This window comes from Molossus molossus, unplaced genomic scaffold (assembly GCF_014108415.1).
Source record: "Molossus molossus isolate mMolMol1 unplaced genomic scaffold, mMolMol1.p scaffold_m16_p_2, whole genome shotgun sequence".
Classification (NCBI taxonomy): Eukaryota; Metazoa; Chordata; class Mammalia; order Chiroptera; family Molossidae; genus Molossus; species Molossus molossus.
In genome coordinates this window covers 29,321,000-29,345,043 of record NW_023425355.1, presented here as the reverse complement: position 1 = coordinate 29,345,043, position 24,044 = coordinate 29,321,000, and the positions used below count along the sequence as shown (strand labels likewise).

Sequence of the window (24,044 nt, the reverse complement as noted above, 5' to 3'; positions counted from 1 at the left end):
GTTCCCCTATTGTTCATAGCAGCACTATTTACAATTGCTACCATCTGGAAACAGCCCAAGTGTGCATCAGCCGATGAGTGGATAAAAAATCTGTGGTGTATATACAGAATGGAATACTATTCAGCTGTAAGAAAGAAAGATCTCTTATCCTTTGGGATGACATTGAGGGACCTGGAGAGTATTATGCTAAGCAAAATAAGCCAGTCAGAGAAAGCCAAATACCACATGAATTCACTTATTTGTGGAATACAAAATAAGCTGATGAACAAAATAGGCCAGAGACATAGTAGTAGGGTACAGACTGAGAAACCTCAGAGGGAAGAGGGTATCAGGAAGAGATTAATCAAAGAACTTATATGTATATATGCATAGCCAATGGACATAGACAAGAGTAAAGTGAAGATGGGTTGGGGGTGGATTGTGGAGGAGGCTGTCAATGGGATGAAAATGGAGGGACATTTGTAATACTTTCAACAATAAGGATAATGCTTTTTAATGTACAGGAAGCAAAAACTGATGGAACTGATAAAAGAATTGGCCAAGTCAACTGTTATTGTTGAGGCCTCAAAACTTTTTTCTCAGCAAGTTAATAGAATTACTAGAGGGAAAAATCATCGAAGATATAGATGTGAAAATTACAATAATGTAATCTACATGACATATACAGAATATTCTACCCAACAGCAGCAGAGTATGCATTTCTTTTAATTTCCCCTGCATTATTCACTAAGATAGACCATCTCTGGGGCCATCAAACAAACCTAAACAAATTTAAAAGAATTCAAATTGGACACAAAGGGCCACTGCAATTTGAGAAAGAACAAAATTGAAGGTGTCATGTTACTTGATATAAAACTATACTTACTACAAGGCCATAGTAATGAAAACAGCATGATTCTGGCATAAAAATAGACATATAGATCAATGGAAGAGAAGAGTGAGCCCAGAAATAAACCCACACTCTTATTGTCACTTAATATTTGACAAAGGTGGCAAAAACACACAGTGCTGTAAAGATAGTCTCTACAATAAATGGTGCTGGGAAAATTGGACAGATATGTGCAAAGAAATGAAACTAGACCACCTTCATACACCATACACAAGAATGTACTCAAAATTATTCAAGAATTAAATGTTAGGCTCAAAACCATAATAATCCTAGAAGAAAACATAGGCAGCAAAATATCAGACATTTCTCATAGCAATATTTTTTCTGATGTATTGCCTCGGGCAAGGGAAACAAGAAAAAATAAATGCAACTACATCAAAATAAATAATTTTGGCACAGCAAAAGAATCCCATCAACAAAATGAAAAGACAACACACTGAATGGGAGAACATATTCGCCGATATAGCTGATAAGGGCTTAATATCCAAAATTTATAAGGAACTTATAAAACTCAACACCAAAAATACAAACAATCCAATTAAGAAATTGGCAAAGGACCTGAATAGACACTTCTCTAAAGAGTACATACAGATGGCCAATAGACATATGAAAGGATGCTTAACGTTACTAATCATATGAGAAATGCAAATTAAAACCACAGTGAGCTGTCATCTCAGACCTGTCAGAATGGCTATCATCAATAAATCAACAAACAACAAATGTTGGTGAGGATGTGGGGAAAAAGAAACCTTCATGCACTGTTGGTGGGAATGTAGATTGTTGCAGTCACTGTGGAAAACAGTATGGAGTTATCTCAAAAAATTAAAAATAGAATTGCCTAATGACCCAGCAATTCTACTTCTGGGAATATATCCAAAGTAACTGAAACACTACTTCAAAAGAATATATGGGCCCCTCTGTTTATTTGAGCATTATTTACAACAGCCAAGATTTGGGAGCAGCTCAAATCTTTATCAGTAGATGAGTGGATGATAAAAAGCCATTATATATTTACACAATGGAAGGAAATCTCACCTTTTGTGACAGCATGGATGGCTTTGGAGAATGTTACATTAAGTGAGATAAACCAGTCAGGTACAGACAAGTACCACATGATTTCACTTTTATGTGAAATCTAGTGAACAAAATAAACTTACAGAGTGGAGACAGACTCATGGATACAGAGAGCAGACTGACAACTGTCAGAGGGAAGGGGCTTGGGGGCTGGGTGAGAAGGAGGAAGGGATTAAGGAAAGAAAGGACAACTGTGTGGTGATTGTCAGGGAAGCAGGGGTGAGGGAAGTAGAAAAGGGTGAAGGAGGGCTAAAGGGTGATGGAAGAAAATTTGACTTGGGATGGTAAATACACAATACAATAATGATATATTGTAGAATTGTATACCTAAAACTTATATAATTTTATTAACCAATGTCATACCAATAACTTCAATAAAAAATAAATAAATAAATAAATAAGAATTGGAATCATAGAGTGTGTTCTCTGACCTTAGTACAATGAAGCTATATATCTATAGCAGAAGCAAATAGAAAAATATATAAACATTTGTAGTTGACACTATTGTTCCAGTTTATTGTTGAGGTTCTTGTTATAAAAGAGCAGAAGTTAGAATTTTCCCGAGCTGAAATATATTTCCAGCTGAACAAAAAGAAAGCTTACTCAGGATATTTCAGAGTATTTTTTGAGAGCAAGGCTGGAGAGAGGAGGACAGTTTAGGAAGCTGTTACATGAATCTCATCTGACATTAGAGCCTGGACTGTTAAAAAAGAAAGTACAGCTTACTTAGTAGTAATACAATCAATTTGGTAGTTGATTATATTTGGAAGTTATGAGAGAGTTTGCTTACCAGGTTGTAGTAGGGTTATTAGATTAGAGAGACCTGAAAGAAGGCAAGATACATATGCCTTCCTACTGTATAACCCATGAATGTTCATACTTTCGTTCTTTATAAATCCTGTCTCATTTTCTAAATAGTTCCACACAGTTACCCCCTACTTCAAGATTTTTTTCCTGATTATACCATCTTTCAAGTAAGACTCTCATATCTAGAGAGGTAGAGGAGTTTGTTTTCTGGGATTTGTATGATTGTTCCACTCAGGCAGGTTGACACTTGGCTTGCCCTACCATAGTGTTAGGCCAAGATGTGGTACATGGTATGAGACCACTGATGCATCCTCAAAGTTTTATTTTTTGTTCTCAATTTCAAAATACAATAATGATGGCAGCTCCCTTTAGGAAAAATGAAAGTTGGGATTCTTTCCCGAATTTTAACAAGGGGAAACTTCATTATGAATATGGTGGGTATGAGCCCCAGCCTTTCCACCTTCAGGAGGATGATGGAGACGAGGCAATGAGGGATTCCCAGAAGGACCCTCAAGTAAGACAGTAAGTATTCAGGCAGCCTAGTTTGCCTGTAGCAGCAGCTAGGCCTATGCAACTCTTTCACTGTCCATAGTCTCCTTTTTCTTCTCTTCCTGTAAAAGTGAAGAGCGATAGAACTGAATAATGGTTGAACAATCCTATTTGTAGATCTGGTATAATTGAGGTGAGCATATATCGAAGATATTTTTAGTATTTCTGTACATTTATGGAAACTCACTTTTATGCACTGCCCCACAGAACCCTCTCTGACTTTCACCTTAACAATATCAGTGTGGAAAGGATTAAACCATACAAAGGTAGAACTCATCAAGAGAGACAAATGGAGAAGAACACACAGGATGGAACCCTGGGAGACTGGTTCAAGATCACAGTGAGTATCTTGACAAAATGTAGGGAATGTACATGAGAGACAGATCAAGGGGAGTTGTGTTGATCTCATATAAAGATGCTAGGAACTTTGTTAAGGACAGGAGTTGACCTATTTGATTATCTAGAGGGCAGAGTCAGAGAAGCAATAAAAAGGGAACGGGTTGACTGAAGGAAGGTCACAGGAAGTTGACTACAGGCAAAGGTAGAAACTACTGCCAAGAAGAGAAAGCAACTCCTCACTATATGGCTCAGTTTGGTGCAAGTGTGTGGGTGTGTGTGTGGGGGGGGGATGTAGATTCTCTAAAGTTTTTATCAGGGACAGGTGGAGTCTTCAATAGGTAGGATCTTTCCTGGAACCTTATTAAAGGAAGAACCTTATTAAAGGAAGAAATTTAAGCATCTAAATTTGATTATTGGGGAGGTAAATATTGGAATAGAGAAAAAGGACAGTTAGAAAATCTATATCTGGCGGGGAAAAAAAAGTTGAAATCATGTCAATGGTCCCTGCTTTAGTCTTAAAGTTTGGTAGGTCAGAATAAAACACTGGGTTGGGCTGTTCTCTAGCCTTGTTTCTATGTTGTCCCTCCTGTCTCTCATCCCTTCCTTTCTTCTCATCCTTAGGTCCCTTATGGGGTAAAGTATGACAAGACATGGCTAATGAATTCAATCCAGAGCCACTGCAGTGTCTCCTTCACTCCAGTGGACGTAAGAGGGAGAGAGAAGCCAGATGAGGGGGCACAGGCAAGGGGGAGAGACGTATCTCAGCTGGGGCCATTGGCCTCTGACACCATTGCTGTCGCTTCAATCCCTGTAGTTTCACTATGTTAAACACCTGGCCCAGTTCTTTGTCCAGGACGCCAGTGCTGCCTCTGCATTGAAGGATGTCAGCTACAAGATATGTGATGAGCAGAACCAAAAGGTGTGTGTTGAGGATATTTTCTATACCTAGTCCCAAAGTAGGAAGACAGACCAGAGACTATGAACCTTCTTCTGGACTGAAGTTTCCGGTGCTTACTTCACCTCTTCTTCCTGCAGATAGCTATCTTTGTCAAAACTTCTGCTGCACCCTACTCTGTGTGCAAAAAGATGGAGCCAGAAGAAATGGAAATGCTAAAGGTAATGTAGACACAAGGTACATTGTGCCTCCGCACTCAGACCCTCCTGTTTCTCCTCCAGCCCCCGACTTCCCAGTCACCACCACAACCTCAGAGTGGCTGTTTTCATCTCCTTCTGCAGCTGACCATAAGCAAACGATATGATGTCTCCCAGAAAGCTCTTGACCTTCATAAGCTTCGCTTTGACCCAGGTATAGCTGATGGTAGTAATTCTAGGGCAGGTGAGGGCAGAGGAGTCTCCCTAAGAGGGAGACAGAGAAATGGTAATGAGGGAAATGCTGGTTCTGGAACCCTCTCAACCTTCTGATTCCCTACCCTCGGCTCCCTGAAGACTTACTGGGCCATGATATTATTATAATCCTGAATCACAAAAACTGCATGACTGCCATCCTGCAGATCATCGAAAAGAATTTCCCTGAGGTAAGGCCTTAGGCCTAGTGCTGGTGTTATGGTAGGGGTGGAAGAGATGGGATGGAGGGCAGATTTGTCTCCAAGGTCCTAGATAGTAACCATCACTTTAACTTTTCTTCCCTAAAGCTGTTGTCCTTGAACTTGTGCAAGAACAAACTGTACCAGCTGGATGGCCTGTCTGATATTATACAGATGGCCCCCACAGTCAAGATCCTGAACCTCTCCAAAAATGAGGTGAGAAGAGGGACAGATCAGACTTGGGTTGAGAGAGCAGGGTAGTTGTTATCAGAGTGATAACAGGAGGGACGCAAAACACCTGTGGGGGGAGAGAAGGGTGTGTGTGTGTGTGTGTGTGTGTGTGTGTGTGTGTGTGTGTAGGAGTCCAGGTGTCTCTCTTTTCCTAGTATTTCTTTTCCAATTTTCCCCATATTTCTCAGCTGAAATCCACCTGGGAGTTGGACAAGATAAAAGGGCTGAATCTTGAAGAGCTGTGGCTGGAAGGGAACCCCTTGTGCTGCACCTTCCTAGACCAGTCCACTTATGTAAGGTTGGTAATAACCACTGTCACCATTCCTGGGAAAGATCCTTCCTTCACCCCGTAAGAGCCAAATTACCTCTAACAGAGCTCCTTTGCAGGATGTGGAATCTCTAGTCCTCTGGGAGGACTACAGGCCCTCCCCTCTTCTTTCTCATTGTATGTGTCTCTTGCCTGAGCTTAGAAGTTTCATTTCCTTCCTCTGATCTGATCACTTGGCCTGAAGTTGCTTTCCACCTCTCTGCACCCAGCTTTCTCAAGCATGCCCTCCTAGGAGTACTCCAGGAAACATGACTCTTCCTCATCACGAGAACCGGGGGGGTCTGGCCTTGTGACAGATGCTGGTGGCCTGCACTGAGAAGGATCTTCCAACCCAGGCCTCATGCTGAGACAGGGCTTCTTGCTGCTGAAATGATGTAGAGTATCCCTATCCTCTTATAGCAGGAACCTTCTTTCCTCTCCTTCAAAAGGGTCTCCTCTACAATCCCACAATGACATGAGGATTTTCCCACTCCATGCTGATGGCCCAGGCCCCTGGGGGGTGTCATCATGATATTCCTTCCTCTGGCCCTATGTCAGGAGCTGGGTCTTCTTTGGAAGAATCCAGGGTCCCCTATTCAAGGGTCCAGAAGTGAGCCACTGCCAGTGAGCAAAGGGCCTCTTGAAGCAATCTGAGGGCAGAGAGGGTTGAGGAGACAGAAAGACAATCCTCTCAGGGACACTGCCCCTCCCTCCACACATCACCTGTGTGGTCCTTCAGAGGAACCCTGGTTAGCCTGAAACAGGTAGGATTCCTCTGGCAAGGAACCAACTAAGACAGGCAGAGGTGCACAGAGACCATGAGGAGAGAAGGTGGTGATCCTAAGAGGGGGCCACAGACCTCTAACACCAAGCTCAGCTGGGGCATGATGCTTAGTCCTTCTGGGGAAGGTCTCCTGATCCCGTGGCTGGTGTGTTCCTCAGGCCCAGTTCAGGTTGAGTTCCCACATGTGACAAAGGCTCAACCAGAATCCCATGGCCCTGAGGCCAACAGGTGCATGTTTTTCATTCCTACCTCGGGTCCCAGGGACAGCCAGGGGCAGATGACGGAAAGGGCTGCCATGTACCCTTTCTTCTTTTCTCTTTTTTGACTGTCCCCCCCTCCACCATCAGGGCAGAGTTTTTTTCCCTTCTCTTCTCTCTTTCTCCCATGTCTCTATTCTTCCAGGTCTCCCCAATCTACACTTCTGTCTTCATCCCCCTCTCTTTCCCTCCCTACCTTCTAATGCCTCCCTTCTTCACCTCCCTGCCCCAGCATCCTGGTCCATCCCTAGGACATGTCCTTTTGCTGGCAGGATGCTGGGCCCCCAGTGAGGTGTCAGAGCCCTGGGCCCCTACCCCATTCCCTCTTCTGTCTGGAGCCATCAGTGGAGGCCTGGAGGGAGGGTGGGAGAGAGGGAGGGTGGGAGGGAGGGAGGGAGGCAGGGAGGAAGAAGAAACCCTGGAGTCTGGGATCCCAATGCTGTGTCTTGTGGCACTGGAGAAGGAGTCAAGGCCCTCTTGGCGGGAGCTAACCAGGAGGGAGGAGAGGGAAGAGTGAAAAGGTGAGGGAGGGCGGGAGGGAATAAGGGAAGTAATATGAATGTGGAGGTGTGGAGAAAGATGAGGAGACTGTGTGTTTCAGAGATCCCATATGGCAGATGGTCAGTGTTCATCACAGAAGTGAATGCAGAAGCCTTTAAATTAGAGGCCTAGGAGGGCAAAGGGGCTGCTGGGCTGGCAGAACACTATCTCTGTTCAGACCATCAGTGTTTTTAGTAAATGGGAGCATTGCAACCCATGCTATCAACCACTTCTTTCTATTTTTGGATTCGGACAGTGCCATCAGGAAATGTTTCCCCAAGTTGTTACGTTTGGTAAGTGCCTTCATTCCTCATCTTGTGTTACTAACTTAACAACCTCCACACCTACCCTCAAGACCTTTGTGTCTTGCCCAGATTACATGTTTGCATCAGACCCTTACCCATTTTGGGGAACATGGGTTTATGGAACAGACGTGAATATGAATAATCTCTGGGAAAATGTACACACACAGAGAGAAAGAGACAATTGAAGAGAGTGGGACACACACACACACACACACACCCACACACACACACACACGTTGCATAAAACAGTAGAGACTTCCAGGACCTCATGATACAGACTTCCACTGGAATCTTGCCCATAGAATTTCCAGGGCCCTTTCACTCCTGTCCTCTGACTTTCACAGTCTCCTGGGCCCATCCTTTCCCCTAATCATCCAAGACCTCCCTGGTCTGCACTGCTGAATTCCTCTTCCTTTCTACAGGATGGCCAGGATTTACCCCCATCAACTGTGACTGACATTGTAGATATGGACATAATAAAACCCTGTCAGGTAAGGACAGACTCAGCAAGATTTGAGGTGTTGCAAGGAATACTTTGTTTTCTACATAGTTTGAAGTTGTCCTTTGATTCCAGGAAAGCTATAAAGGATCTGAGACCCTGAAGAATCTAGTCTTTCAATTCCTGCTTCAGTAAGTATCCCTGGGATCATTCATGAAGCAAAGGAGGAATGGGACAGGAGAGGCTACACAAGCACAGGTCTTCTCAAGGGTTGAGAGGAGCCTTCAGGGTACCTTGAGGGCCCAAATCAGAGAGATAGCCTGTCCCCCCCAACACACAGATATTACTTGATTTATGATTCTGAAGACAGACGGAATCTCCTCAGCGCTTACCATGAGGAGGCTTGCTTCTCCCTGACTGTTCTCTTCAACTCTGAAGAACCAGCCTCGTAAGTATCACAGCTCAGACTCTGATACTGGGCCATGTTGCTTCCCAGCAGACATAGGCCAGCTCTTAGAAACACCTACTCTTCCTGGACCACCACTTTCTCTTTCTCTTTCGCTCTTAGAAGCAGCTTGTGCGAGTACTTCAAGGATAATAGAAATATGAAGAAAGTCAAGGATCCTGGTAATTGAGAGATATGAGATCAGCATGGGAAAAGGGGTATGAAGGAGTCAATCATAGTGGCCAAGGGCCCAACATTCCTTTCTCTTCCCCCCTACAGACCTTCGGGTTCAGCTACTGAAGCATACAAAGCATGATGTTGTGTGCTCCCTCTGTCGTTTGCCCAAAACTCAGCACGAACTTAACTCCTATGTGGTAGACCTGTACATCCACACGGTGAGCACCTGGTTTCCTCTCTTTCACAGACCAAGAAAATCAGAGGTGGGTAGGAGGTTAAAAGGATACTGAGAGCCCTAATAACTATTCTCTCCTTTCAGGAAAGGATGCTGTGCTTCTCTGTTAGAGGGGTGTTCAAAGAATGTGAGTGCATGTAGAGTTCCCTCCGCAGATGCCCCACTACTTTCTTTCCCTAACTGGACTTACCCCCCAACTTTCCCCACTTTCCAGGTTGCTTCTTCTTTTCCTTGCCTTGCCTTCCCTTCCTTTTCTTCCACACCCATCTTGCCCCCAATCTATTGTGTTCTGACATACATACATGCCTTTCTATCCCAACACAACTCACATGTTAGAGACACAACCTGTGGAGTTTTATAGATTTCATCCCAGTTCTTCATTCTGTGACCTTGGGCCTAATAGGTCACCATTCAGTTTCCTCATTTGCAAAATGTGCTGGTAATACCTTCTCTAGGGCTGCTTTTAAAAAAATGAATCAAGTGAACATATATTTGTCAGAAGATCTAACACATGTTAGGGGTTCTATTACTGGGAGTTGATTATCCCTATTGTTGCCCTCTTAGTCCTTGAAACCCCCTCCTGAGTCACAGTGAAACATTGTCCTTGTCTGGATCCCATCAGGGTCCTGCAAGAGTATCAGGTTAAAACCCTGACTGGGGAATGTTGCTTATGTGAAAAGTATGTACAACTCTAAGGGAGGATTGCTTTTTCTTGTCATTGAAGTGGAAGGAAAGTCTCAAGGGTCTGTCCATGCCTTCACCCGTACCTTCATCTTGTCTTCTGGCAGCAATTCCAGGTAAGAGCTGTGTTGTGGGTGCAACATGAGATTGAACACCCATCCCAGCCTAATTCCAGTGGTGTAGGAATGTGGTGGTGCAGCCTGAAACTTTTCTCAATATTCTTGAAAGCCAACAGGTAGACCCATGGAGAGGTCTAGGTTAGTGGTTAAGACTGGGCTCTAGAATCAGAATACCAGATTCTTTTCCTGACCTCAATACTCACTCGCTTGCTAAGTGCCCTTGGTGAAGTTATAAGACCTCAGTGACTCATTGTCCCCTTCTGAAAATGGGGATTAGAGTTTCCATTTCTTGGGCTGCTGTAAAGGGTAAATGCATTAGTATTCAATCTAATCATTGAGTAAAGCTGGTAGAAAGTGAGCTCAGTGGGAGAGGCAGAGGTAGCAGGCAAGAAATATGGGGGGAGGCAGGCACAATTGGGGTATGGTAGGAAACTAGTTTCTGAGTGGCAGGATTGTTTTTGGGAGTCTGAGCACCCATCTTTCTTCCAGCCTATGCATCGTGAATGATATATTGACTGTGGGGAACGCCAGGACAAAAGAAACCCAGAGTGCATTCTCCACTCCAGTGCCTACACCCACCTTCAGCTCCCTGCCCACCATCTCTGCAGAGCAGCAATAAATGGTGCAGGTTTTCTCTACTGAGTCTGCGATAAGCCTCCAGTAGTTTCAGAAGTGAATGCTGGAATCTATGGGAACAGAAGGGACCTGGGAGGTCAAGGGAGTGGATAAAGGGAACTTGCAGTTAATTTGTAAAAATAATTTTTTGGATGTTGTGCTTCCAAAAAAAGTGAGCTCATAAATTAAGTATATTAATTTTATTCTGATATGTAAATAATTTTAAAACAATGTATTGTTCAGATGACATGAGCTTGTATATATAAAATACTAAGGAAACCACTTAAAAATGTTATAATTAATAACAAGTTCAGCATGATTACAGGGTACAAGATCAATATACAAAAATCAATTGTATTTCTATACACTAGTAATGAACAATCAGAAAATGAAATTAAGAAAATTTCATTTACAATAACAAAAAATAACATACTGAGGAACAAATTTAATAAAAAATACAAAATGTATACTCCAAAATCTGCAAAATATCATTGTAGTAAATTTAAAAAGACCTAAATAAGGAGAAAAATATCCTGTGTTTCTGGATCAGAAGAATTAATATTGTTAAGATGGCAATACACCCCAATTTATATACTAATTCAATGCAATTATATCAAAATATAAGCTGGTTTCTTTGTACAAACTGAAAAATTAATGCTAAAATTCACAGGAAAATGCAGTGGACCCATAACAGACAAAATAATCTTCAAAAAGAGCAAAGAGAACTCACGCTTCCCTACTTCAAAACAGTACAAAGCTATAGTAATCAATACTATGTGGTACTAGCTTAAGGATAGACATATAAATCAATGGAATAGAATTTATTTACACACACGCACACCTCACCTTTATGGACAATTGATTTTCAACAAGGGTGGCAAAAAAGTTCAGTGAATAAAGAATAGTCTTTTCAGCAACTGATTCAGGGACAACTACATACCCACTCACAAAGAATTAATGTATATCTCTATCTCACACCATATATAAACATAAATCACAAGTTATAGCTAACACTATAAAAATCTTAGAAGAAAATATTGGGGTAAGTTCTTTGTGACCTTGAATTAGGCAACAGTTTCTGACATACGATACCACACACACACGCACACAAAATTAAATCAATTGGACTTCATCAAAACTTAAAACTTTTTGCATCAAAGGACTCTAACAATAAAATGAAAAGACAATCCACAGAATCAGAGGAAATATTTGCAAATCACATATCTGATAAAGGATGTGTATCCAGAATACATAAAAAAACCCACCTCTTAGAACTCAAATATGAAAAGGCAAGTAACTCAGTTAAAATAAACAAAGATCTCAATAGACATTTATCTAAACAATGGCCAAAAAGCACATGAAAAAAGATACCCAATTTCATTATTCAGTTTCAAAATGCAAAACAAAAATAGAATGAGATACTATTTCACATACATTAGGATGGCTATGTGTCGACAAAGATGTGGAGAAACTGGAACCCTCATACATCGCTGGTGGGAATGGAAATGTTGTAGCCACTATGGAAAACAGTTTGGCAGTTCCTCGAAATGTTAAACTGTGCATTTACCATATAACTCAGCAGTTCCACTCCTGAATATATATCAAGATAATTGAAAACATATGTGCACAGAAAAAATTGTATGCAAATGTTCACAGCAGCATTATTTTTAATAGCCAAAAAGTGAAAACTGCCTAAATGTCCATCAATTTATTAAAGAATAAATAAAATGTAGCATATTTATACAGTGGAATGTTATTCAATAATAAAATAGAATGGAGTTCTGATACCTGTTATAACATGGATGAACCTTGAGACTATTATGTTAAGTGAAAGAGGCAGACACAAAAGACCATATATTATATGAGCACATTCACTTGAAATGCCCAAATGGGTGAATTCGTAGTCAGGTAGCCGATTAATGGTCACTAGGATATGGGAAAAGGGGGAATAGGGAGTGACTCCTCATCAGTGAAAAGTTTTATTTATGGTGATAAAAATGCCTTGGCATTAGATTGCAGAACTCTGATGAGTGCAAAGTCTTGTGAATATACTAGAAAATCACTAAATTGTGGTTGCTTTACTTTAAAATGATGAACACTACAGTATGTACATTATAACCCAATTTAAAAATGATTGGAACATTGTATTTAGAATTTTTTATTTGTTATTTTCTTGAACATCTTTATCAATATATATTAACCTCCCTTGTTCTTTTGAACATTTCTATTTTTCTATTTCGAATCCTAGTGGGCAGACATTTTGGTTTTCACTAGGTTTTTCTTCCTCATTACACATAGTGCTCATTATGGTACGTGTTTCTCAGAATAGATTTAGTGGCATAGATTTCATGGTGGCATTGCATGGTCAGTGTATCTGTACTGTGGTATTAATGGAGACCGCCTGCTCTTCCACTCCAGGTGCCTTCAGGACAATGAGTGGAACCACAGCAGAGCTGCTGGGGTCTTCACTATGCTCAAGGTGAGATCTGGGTATCAAGTGGGTTAAAGATGGATGTTTCTGGGCCTTTGGGAAGGCCTAGATGGTGGAAGGTGGTGCCCTGGAATAAAACCCAGGGAGCTGGCTCTTCTGACACCCCAACTCCTCCTCTCCAGACCGAGGGCAAGAGCCAAGAGGAGGCCTTCAAACAAACCCCTTAAAAAGATTCCCTGGATGTCATCTTTGTCTTCATCGCCATCATTCTGGATTCTCTTTTCTCTAGCCTAAGGCTATACCCATAACTAGGGCTGGAGGCCTGGCTGACCAAGAAGCCAAACTTACCTTATAGGTCAAGTAACTTAACCACTTGAAGGGTCAGTTGTTCTGTTTATTTTCCCCACTCATGAGTGCTGTTTATTTTTATAATAAAGAATGATGTTACACATTGTAGGCTGTGTGTTTGGATTGTTCTTCCCCTGCCTAACAATGAACCAAAAGGATGGAGGACTGAAAGGCCTTCCCTTTTCCCCCACCCCCGCCCTAACTCTGCCATTCACCCTGGCTGTCTGTAGCAGATACATCAGGCTTGACTCCATAGGCAGTTCATCAATGCATTCTGATAAGAAGGGACACACTCTGGTTTTAGGGTTGTCCTTTGGAGACAGTGAGACTCAGTCAGTTGCTCTACCTAGTGGCCCGCAGAAGCAGGCATGGGGCCTGGCACAAATGGACTTTGCAAAGGAATGCCTAATATAACATGTATGAACCTTAAAAATGTTATGCTAAGTGAAGGAAGGAAGTCACAAAAGACCACATAATGTATGATTCCACTTATATGAAACATTCAGAGTATGAAAATCCATAGATAAGTAGATTAGCATTTGCCAGGGTCAGGAGCAAATGGGAAATGGAACATGACTGCTTAATGGATATAGGGTCTCCTTTTAGGGTGATGACAATGTTCTGGAAGTAGATCACGATAATAGTTGTACAACATTTGATTGTTCGAAATGCCACTGAATTGTTCACTTTAAAATGGTTAAAAGGGTAAGTTTATTATGTGACTTCTTCAACAATTAAAAAAAAGGCACTAAGATGTTGATGAACCCTAAAAATACTTTGCTAACTGAAAAAGCCATTTATATGAAATATCCAGAATAAGTAAACCACAGTGACAGAAAGCAGATTTGTGGTTGCCAAGTCCTGGGTGGAGGGAGAATGAGAGTAAGTACTTAATAGTATGGGATTTCTAAATAATTTATGAAACTAGATAATTATATTGGTTATATAACATTGTGAACATACTTAATGCCACTGCATTATACATTTTAAAATGGTCAAAACAGTAAATTTTATGCTGTCTATATTTTACTATAACCTTTAAAAATCCACAGTGGAGTTCTTTTTAAAATTATACTGATTTTTTCATGAATATAATATACTTACTGTAGAAATGTGGAAAATACATAACAGTATAAAACCAAAGGGAAAAAATACCCTCACAATCTAAATCATGAGCACAATCTCCATTGCTGCACATTTTTGCCTTTCTTTGCACATACTCTATCCTTATATAACTTGCCATCTGGATAACATTGTTTTAGAGAATATTTTTTCATTTGGCATCACTTATTTGGAATTTTCTCTATATCACTAAAATCTAAAACATTTTGAAAGGAAATTACAAAATACCACAAATAAACAAATAGAAAAATAGTTAAAGAAAGAAATGGCATGGGTAGAAGCTTTTGCAGGAAGAGGGGTGAAGAAAGTATGTTTTTATTTTATTTTTTTGATTTTTTAAAAAATTATGTCTTTATTGTTGAATTTATTACAGATGTTCCTCATTTTTCTCCCATTGACCCCCTGCTCCCCACTCCTGCCCCCCTCCTGCATTTTCCCACACTGTTATCTGTATCCATTAGTTATGGATATATGCATATAAGTTCTTTGGTTTATTTCTTCCCACCCCCCAAGCCCCCTTCCCTTTGAGGTTTGTCAGTCTAGCAACCAATTTGTACTTCTTAATCCCTTCACCTTTTTCACCCATTCCCCCATCCCCCCTCCCATCTGGCAACCAACAAAATGTTCTCTGTATCTATGAGAATGTTTCTGTTCTGTTTGTTCGTTTTGTTTGTAGATTCAATTGTTGATAGCTATGTATTCACTGCCATTTTGTTTGTTCATATTTTTTTTTCTTTTTCTTCAAGAAGACCCTTCAACATTTCATATAATAATTGTTTGGTGGTGTTGAACTCCTTTAGCTTTTCCTTGTCTGGGAAAGTCTTTATATGGCAATCGATTCTAAATGCAGCTTTGCAGGATAGAGTAATCTTGGTTGTAGGTTCTTGCTTTTCATCACTCTGAAAATTTCTTGCCACTCCCTTCTGGCCTGCAAAGTTTCTTTTGAGAAATCAGCTGACATTCTAATGGGAGCTCCCTTGTAGGTAACTAACTGCTTTTCTCTTGCTGCTTTTAAGATTCTCTCTTTGTCTTGAACCTTTTGCATTTTGATGATGATGTGTGTTGGTGTGGGCCTCTTGGGGTTCATCTTATTTGGGACTCTCTGTGCTTCCTGTACTTGTATGTCTGTTTCTTTCACCAAGTTAGGGAAGTTTTCTGCCATTATTGTTTCAAATAGGTTTTCGATTTCTTGTTCTCTCTCTTCTCCTTCTTGCACCCCCAAGATGTGAATGTTGGCACGCTTGAAGTTGTCCCAGAGGCTCCTTACACTATCCTCATTTTTTTGGATTCTTTTTTCTTGTTGCTGTTCTGATTGGGCATTTTTTGCTTCCTTATATTCCAAGTTGATGGTTTGCTTATTGGCTTTACCTACTCTACTATTGAATCTGTGTAAATTATTCTTTATTTCAGTTAGTGCCTCCTTCATTTCTGATGGTGCATCCTTCATTTCTGACTGGTCCTTTTTGATGTTCTTGAGGCCTTCACTAAGTTCACTGAGGTTCTCACTAAGTTCATTGAGCATCCTTATAAGCAGTATTTTGAACTCAGCATCTGTTAGGTTGCTTATCTCCATTTTCCTTAGTTCTTTTCCTGGGGTTTTGTTCTGTTCTTTCATTTGGGACCTGTTTCTTGGTCTCATCGTTTTGGCTGCCTCCCCTCCCTGTGTTTATTTCTACATGTTACTTAACGAGAGGGATGGGGTTAGCTGAGACCAGATGCTGCTTGTTTGAAAGAATTTAGGAAATTCTGTTGTAACCCAAGAGAGTCATCCTCATTCAGACATCAAGTAATTTTGAATATTAGGAGCTTTATTACCTGCGCAGGGACTGCAGCCAACCTACACAGAGGAGAACTGCATCCCTGAGCTCAGGGGGAGGGTTGCTTATATAGGACAGGGGTTACTCAAGAGTTTAGCGGAGCAAGCAAGCTACGTGTACAGAAGCAGATATCAGCAGTTAGTAACTGCACAAGTTGTTTATTTTATATTTCTTAACATTTACTAGACCCTAGCCTTGAATGCCTCATTGTCCCGTCTGGCATCTCCTGATTAGGTAAGCTCATGGTCATGGTCATGGCTGATGCATACCTTCCTCTTCAAGAATTTTTGCAAAAACAACTTGGGTTCAAGGAACCCAGGAGAGGTTCCTTCTTCTAGCAGATGGAGAATTACTGGGTTATAACATTCCCCACTGGTTTTATGTACAGATCAAATCTTTGATCTAATGGCAACCTTTGGTAATGAGAGGCCAGGACTAATAATTTGACAGATTAGATCCCCTCTCTTATGAAAGCTATTAATTTGTTTATCATTATAGGTCCACAGAAATAGTCCTAGAAATAGGAGTATGAGGGGGCCTGCTAGAGCAAAGAGAAGAGTAGTGAGCCAGGAGGACCAGTTACAAAGGCCTTCAAACTAGCTACTAGAGGCCTCTTTGCTTCTGGCCTGTTCTGCAAGGTGCTTCCTGAGAACGTGAATACTCCCTCTGATGACTCCTATCTATTGGCATAAAAACAGCAAGCTTCCCTTAGTGCTCTAAATGCTGTATGGTGTCAGCGAGATAACTAGAGACGCACAGCCGAATTGTAAAGGAGCACTTTACATCGGTGGGCTGGGGGGGGGGCATTCCCCAAATCCTCAGCAACCTGCCTTCTTTGTTGCCTGCTTTTAAAGGCACAAACTACAGAAAAAAACTACATTCTCTTGGCACCACTTTTGGCACTGTTAAAGGGGGTTGATACAGAGAAGGGAGAGAGGAGCTTGTTTTGTCAGGGCAGCTATTAATCTCTTTTTTCTCATGGTTCCTCTGAGTTCCCCAAGGCCATTATTAACTCCTTATCTTTCTATTTTTTTTTGGGTTTCTCAAGGCCCTTATGTTTATAAAGAAAGTCTGCTAGGGTGTGTACGTATAGTAACTGAGGGTCAGAATGGAGTTATTATATCCCCTTTGTGGTGACATTTTTTAAGATTTCCCCTAATATTCCATTTCTGAGTTCCCAGTTCTATTGGAGTCTAGATTTATAAAGATTCCCCTGTACAGTTATAATTATAAAAATTAGAGTCCTGATAAATGCAAGAGTCTCATTTTTAAGGATCTGGAGAGGCCTGCACTGTCCATTCCGCTTTTTCTGCCTTCAGCCAGGAATGGTGCAGCTAGACCAGGATGCCGTTGACCTTGACAGCCGTTGGCGCAGGCAGGATGACAGTGTATGGTCCTTTCCAGGCCAGAGTTAGTCCCTGGGTGGTGAATTTCTTTACCTATATTGATTCCCCAGGCTGGAAAGGGTGCACAGGGTTTGAGGTGGGCACAGACAGGGCATCGCAGATGTGTTTATGGATGGCCTTCTGGGCAGACTGCAGGGCCTGTAAGAACTGTAAGTGGGCGAGGGGGAGCAGAGTGGTCCAATTTTCACCAGTTTCTAACATTATTCATGCGCTTTACCTGCCTGGAACTCTGTGGGCAGTAAGCACAATAAAGCTTCTAATTTATATTTAACCCCTTAGAGATATCCTGTGATATCTTTGCTATTAAGGTGGAGCCATTGTCTGATCTAAGGGTCAGGAGTAGCCTAAACCTGTTACTCTCTTTATTATATCCCAGACTGTTATTCTATTATTAGAGGCAAGTTCTCCCTCTCTCAGTGTCTTATTTTCTTCCCTTGTTGAGTATTCCTCTAATGTCCTGTCTTCCTGTAATATGTATGTCCCTTTCTCTTATCCTTCCTTATCTTTTTATTTCCTCTGCACAATCCTTCTCTTTTTATTTCTTCCCTGTCTATAATCCTTCTTCAGAGACCCTCTACGACTTATATAATCCTTCTTCAATTTACACAGACCCTCTGTGACTTTCTTAGTCCCTCCCCAGACGTGAACCTGAGAGCTTGTTCAATCTATCTAATGTCTGCACATCCCCTAGCTTTTCTTCTCCTCCTCCTTATTTAGACCTACACATCCCTGCTTTTTTCTACCTTCTCCTATTCCCTGTGACCTTACTTGACATTGCCTGCCTCTCAGGAGTTCAGAAAGCTTGGTGTAACCTAAGTGGGTAGTCTGGTGGAGCTGGTTAACCAAAGTCCAACCTAGAGCCTCTGGGACTAACAACCTCCCATCCGACAGTATCTACCATCCGTTGCTTTTCTTCCTGGCTTGTTTCTCCTTGGTTAAGTCATTTTCTGACCCAGTGTAAGTAGGAGTCAGAGGCAAACTTGTGTTTGGCAAGGTGACTGATATCTGGATAGGTCCCCACTGGTTTTAGGGCCATCTGTCGAACTTCCTTATTTGCACCATGGTTTCCCCTTGCCCCATCAGAGAGCCTGGATTAGGGCTATGAGTTCAGCCCCTTGGGCTGAAGTTCCTCTGTTTAATGACTGAGACCAAATGACACACAGTCCAGAGTTACTACTGCTGTCCCAGTATACTTGATTTCTTCCTGGATATAGCTGCTCCCATCCGTGAACAATACCTCATCTGATGATGGCAGTGGGTCATCCCTGAGGTCTGGGCGGCCATCTGCAGTGTCGATTTCCTCCAGGCAGTTTCTCTGGGTCATCATCTGGAGGCAGGCTGGCAGGATTGACGGCAATATCCTGGGGAACTTGATGCGAGGGCTGGCCTGGAGTGGCAGTGGCCAGCAATTGAATGCTCTCTGAAGGAGATCACCCCAAGTAGGGGATACGGGCATTCTGGCAGGAACAGAAACGAATGAGTCACAATATTTTTCCCAAGGTCTATAGTCCTCTTTGAAGTCTAGGGGCAGGTTAGGGTCCCATTGGCTCAGTCAGGACTGAGTCTGCTACACCAGTATCTACCAGGAAACTAACTAGTTTGTCCCCTATTGTCTTGTATTATTCTGGGCTCCAGAGGGTTCAGCTGGAAGGAGCCCTAGCCCTGTCATTTTCCTAAATTAAGGACGGCTTTTTATTTTGTTCCTCTACACCTGACCTTGTTCTTGTCTTTTCTATTCCTAATCGGGACCTAGGCCTGCTATCCTCACCCTTCCTCATGTTTCCCTTCCTAGGGTGATCCTGTTCCGTGTGTCCTGTTTTCCTTAAGTCTGCTACTACTACCTTTGCTAATTCAGCCAATTGGGCCAATAGGCCTAACAGGAGAACATGGTGAAAAGTGTCTAAGGAAGCCCTTCCCCCAACAGTATTTGGGTCCTACCGCAGTCAGAGGAATGGGAACATTTCCCCTGGCCCCAGGTTTACAAAAGGATTCAGGAAAGGGGAGCAACATCTTAACACATGTTTATGTGGGCGGGGCAGAGTGTTTTTTAACTCTCTAAGAGCACTTCGCACCCATGCCTGGGATCCCTATATTTAACTCCCTAAAGTTCAGAAAAGCCTGTTGGAAACTAGCTGCTACCAAACCTGCTGCGGAGGAGCAGCCCAGGCTGGCATGGAAAGAATATGCCCCTTTCTGCAGCTGGACCGGCTGGCACTTCAATGGTTAAACACTTTGCCTGTGAGAATGTTAATAAGCCTTGCAGAGAGGCATTGACACCTCACTACAAGGAAGCCAGTACATCTGAATATATCCATATCTATTTAGACATTGGGTTAGATCATTACCAGATCCAAATTCATCTTCTAGTTTTTCTGTAATAAGAACCCAAAATAGGCAAACTCAGGTTAATTAACATTTTAGTATATCCTCAAGAGGGGTCCTGAAGGACAAGACAGAATTTCCTTGGGGGCTGGGAGGAGTTAACTGTACTGACATTTCTTAATATAATTGGGTTTGTCAGTAGTTATGTCAATTCAAATATTAATATATGGCATTTGTTCCAGGTGACCAAGGCTCCTGTATATTTCCTGATGGACCATAAAAGCCAATTGCAAATTTAAACTACCTTCAGGTGGCCAATTAACCCCTTAGGCAGGCTATTCAAGTTCACAGAGTGTTCTCAGGAAACCAGGATCGCAGGCTTTTTCACAGTCACAGGAGCGCTTAAAGAAATCAGAAAAGTTAGCAAGCACACATTCCAGGGGAGTCTGGGGGGAAGAATTTCCTTGTCCCATCCTACTGAAAGCAAAACAGTTAGAGCAGCAGAGAGCACGGAACGCAAATAGACAGACAACCGCGGCCAAGACACAAAATACCAATTTCAGAATAGACGCACCTGAAAGTGCCAGATAGAAACCAACTGGTTTCCCAGGTCAGGAGTCGGCGTCCCGACCCTGAGGAGGATGTGCGTGGCATCCCGCCCGCAACAATCCCAGATCGCTCCGGAGCTACCGAAACAGACAGAAGGGGAAATCCCTTACCCAGATCCTTGAGGCCGAAGTCCTAATCCTAATTAGCCGAATCGAAAGCCAGAACGAATGTAGGTGCAGAGGGCGAGGAGGCAGCCCTCCGCATAGTCTGAGGAGGTCGACCCCACAGAAAAGGGGGACCTCGTGGTTGATCTCGCTGGGGCCTCCAAATGTTGTAACCCAGGAGAGTCATCCTCACTCAGACATCAAGTAATTTTGAATATTAGGAGCTCTATTACCTGCGCAGGGACTGCAGCCAACCTACACAGAGGAGAACTGCAGCCCCGAGCTCAGGGGGAGGGTTGCTTATATAGGACAGGGGTTACTCAAGAGTTTAGCAGAGCAAGCAAGCTACGTGTACAGAAGCAGATATCAGCAGTTAGTAACTGCACAAGTTGTTTATTTTATATTTCTTAACATTTACTAGACCCTAGCCTTGAATGCCTCATTGTCCCGTCTGGCATCTCCTGATTAGGTAAGCTCATGGTCATGGTCATGGCTGATGCATACCTTCCTCTTCAAGAATTTTTGCAAAAACAACTCGGGTTCAAGGAACCCAGGAGAGGTTCCTTCTTCTAGCAGATGGAGAATTACTGGGTTATAACAAGTTAGTGCCTCCTTCATTTCTGATGGTGCATCCTTCATTTCTGACTGGTCCTTTTTGATGTTCTTGAGGCCTTCACTAAGTTCACTGAGGTTCTCACTAAGTTCATTGAGCATCCTTATAAGCAGTATTTTGAACTCAGCATCTGTTAGGTTGCTTATCTCCATTTTCCTTAGTTCTTTTCCTGGGGTTTTGTTCTGTTCTTTCATTTGGGACCTGTTTCTTGGTCTCCTCATTTTGGCTACCACCCTGTGTTTATTTCTACATGTTACTTAACGAGAGGGATGGGGTTAGCTGAGACCAGATGCTGCTTGTTTGAAAGAATTTAGGAAATCCTGAAGCAGGATCCAAGACAGGCCAATCCTATGGTAAAGCAACTGGCAACAGCTTGTTTGGGCCTGAAAGTTGTGTGGGGCAGGGCCTCAGGGAATCCCCAGGGTGGGGTAACAGTGTGAGCCAGGTTGCTGGAGGCCTGGATATGGCGGCTGTCTGCCCCCCCAGGGAAGGGCTCACCAAAGGAACAAAGGCCTCTGACAGCACATCTGTCCAGGAGAAAGCCCCCTCTCCAGCCCTCACTCCAATGCCAAACAGCTCAGTTCTTCCCTGTATGTCTCTGGTGCCCCTCGAGCTGCCTCCCCTCCAAGCTTAGAGGGAGTGAATCTGTGTAAGTCCCGCGCGGGCCCTTTCAGAGGAGCTGCCTGGGGCTCCAGCCACCTCAGCCTCCCTGAGCCTCAGTTCCTGCTGGTTTTTCCAGACAGAAGTTTTGGGGACTTCTCTTCCTGGCACTGGAACCCTGAGCAGGTCACCTGGTGTGGGACAGGGACCCCTCACTCCTCAGGGAGGACCTTTTCAGCCGAGGTATCCTCCTGATTTTTATCTGCCACATGTGGGTGTGGGACCAGGCCGTCACACCTCTGCCCCTCCTACCAGTCTTGATGCAGCTGCTTCTTTATTTCTGTAGTTGTAGGACTTCCATTCAGCTTGATTTCAGGTGGTTTTGAATGATGGTTGTTCTGTAGTTTAGTTGTAATTTTGATATGGTTGTGGGAGGACGTGATACCGTGTTTACCTACACCGCCATCTTGACTGAAGTCTCTCTCTTCCGAAGTATGTTTTTAAAATGGAAGAAATAACAGCATATTTTATGCTGCAGGAAAGATAACTGATTATATATAATGAAATCTTTTTTGTGAAGAGGTATATGTATATACATATACATTCACCCTCATACACACACATACAGTGATAAAAGCCTGGAAGGACAGATATTAAAATGTTAGGATATGCAATATCTTTTTTCCATTTCCTTATCATTACTAATTTTCCTACTGAAAACATATATAAGTTAAGTAATAAAAAATAAGTCAATGAATGGGGAAAGTAGACATTCCTAGCAATTTCAATAGAAAAAATAAATTGCAATAGAAAATAAGCTGAATCATTTTCAGAACAAAGAACATTTCTAAAGAAACATGAATTGAGTTAAGAGTATGGTCATGAGTATGGTGATTACCAGAGGGAAAGGGAGTGGAGAGAGGTAAAAGAGGGTAAAAGGGAGGATAAATGGTGATAGAAGGAGACTTAGCTTGGAGTAGTGAACGCACAATACAATAGAATTGTACACCTGAAACCTATATAATTTTATTAACCAATGCCATCCCAATAAATTCAGTTAAGGAAGAGTATAGTCATGAGAATCATCTCACTGATCTCTGTTTCCTCGAATGGAAAAACCAAAATCTGAGACCTTCCAAAATAATAAAGATGCCTAAGAAGCAGAAATCATATTTCCCATAACTGTTATTGTCAGTGGCTTTTCTACTCTTTGGGTGTTTTATGAGTATCAAAAGATGGAAAAGTTGACTTAGGGTGGTGAACACAATACAATATACAGATGATGTATTATAGAATTGTACACATGAAACCTGTATAATTTTATTAACCAATATAACCTCAATAAATCCAATGAAATAAAAAAAGAGTGCTGTTTCACATCACACTTCTGTATGGATTCAAATACAATCTCCTGAATGTAAAACAAGATGATCTTTAGTAGTAGTAATACAGCATTTATTAAAAACTTACCTAGTAAACTAAATTATGGATCTTACAGGAGAAATGGAAAGTTAAGGGACTCTTGGAAGCTTGTCCTTCAAATCTGGAATGTGAGCCATCTCCACTCAATGCCATTTCAGAATTGGAAACATTCCTAAACCAACAAAAGGGCCTCTCTCACTGTATTTTACTAACATGGTGGCCCAGATTAGAGTACAGGTGTGTAGGCCTATGGAGTTGGAGCATTTCTAAAAACATATGGTATAAATGTTTTAAATACACTCTGATTCTAAGGCATATTTTATTTGAATTAATATTTATTTTTAAATAATTGATATAAACACAGGGTCCAAAATTCAAAAAGCACAAAAGTTCATACAAGTAAGTCTCCTTCCCATCTTTGACTGCCAAGAAAAGCAAGCCCTATTACCAATTACTTTTTGATATTGACAGAGATATTCAATATATGGGTACATGTAATAAAGTATTACTAAGTCAATGAGAGCACACTAAACATTGTTCTGTACCTTGCTTTCTTCACTTAAAAATGTGTTTTGTGTATACACACACACACACACACACACACACACACACATGTATATCTTTTTAATAGCTGCATATTGCATGGAGATACACCATAATTTACTTAACCTGCACTTATTGATAATTATTTAGAATCTTTCCAGGCTTTTACTATTAAAAACAATTCCGCAGTGAATATTCTTGTACACACAGCATTTTGCAATGTACAACTATTACTTTAAGATACATTCTTTTTTAAGTGTTTTTATTGATTTTTTGGAGAGAGAGAGAAGTATCGATGTGAGAGAGAAACATTAATAGGATGCCTCTTGCATGTCCCCCACTAGGGATCAAAAATTTACATATTAAGGGA

The 24,044-nt window shown here is 41.8% G+C and overlaps 1 protein-coding gene across 1 annotated transcript in view; it reads left to right on the top strand.

The window, feature by feature from the left end:
• The window catches only part of LOC118636162 (nuclear RNA export factor 2-like), an 80,792-nt gene extending 67,797 nt beyond the window's left edge, over positions 1–12,995 (top strand). The window contains 19 exon segments of the mRNA XM_036271188.1: positions 3,601–3,659; positions 4,280–4,363; positions 4,473–4,577; positions 4,694–4,774; positions 4,895–4,964; positions 5,105–5,193; positions 5,311–5,418; positions 5,622–5,731; positions 7,578–7,614; positions 8,049–8,117; positions 8,201–8,256; positions 8,406–8,513; positions 8,634–8,692; positions 8,790–8,905; positions 9,007–9,049; positions 9,647–9,719; positions 10,212–10,394; positions 12,756–12,816; positions 12,951–12,995. Of these exon segments, the coding sequence (XP_036127081.1) occupies positions 3,601–3,659; positions 4,280–4,363; positions 4,473–4,577; positions 4,694–4,774; positions 4,895–4,964; positions 5,105–5,193; positions 5,311–5,418; positions 5,622–5,731; positions 7,578–7,614; positions 8,049–8,117; positions 8,201–8,256; positions 8,406–8,513; positions 8,634–8,692; positions 8,790–8,905; positions 9,007–9,049; positions 9,647–9,719; positions 10,212–10,394; positions 12,756–12,816; positions 12,951–12,995 (1,556 nt within the window).
• The last annotated feature ends 11,049 nt before the right edge of the window (positions 12,996–24,044 follow it).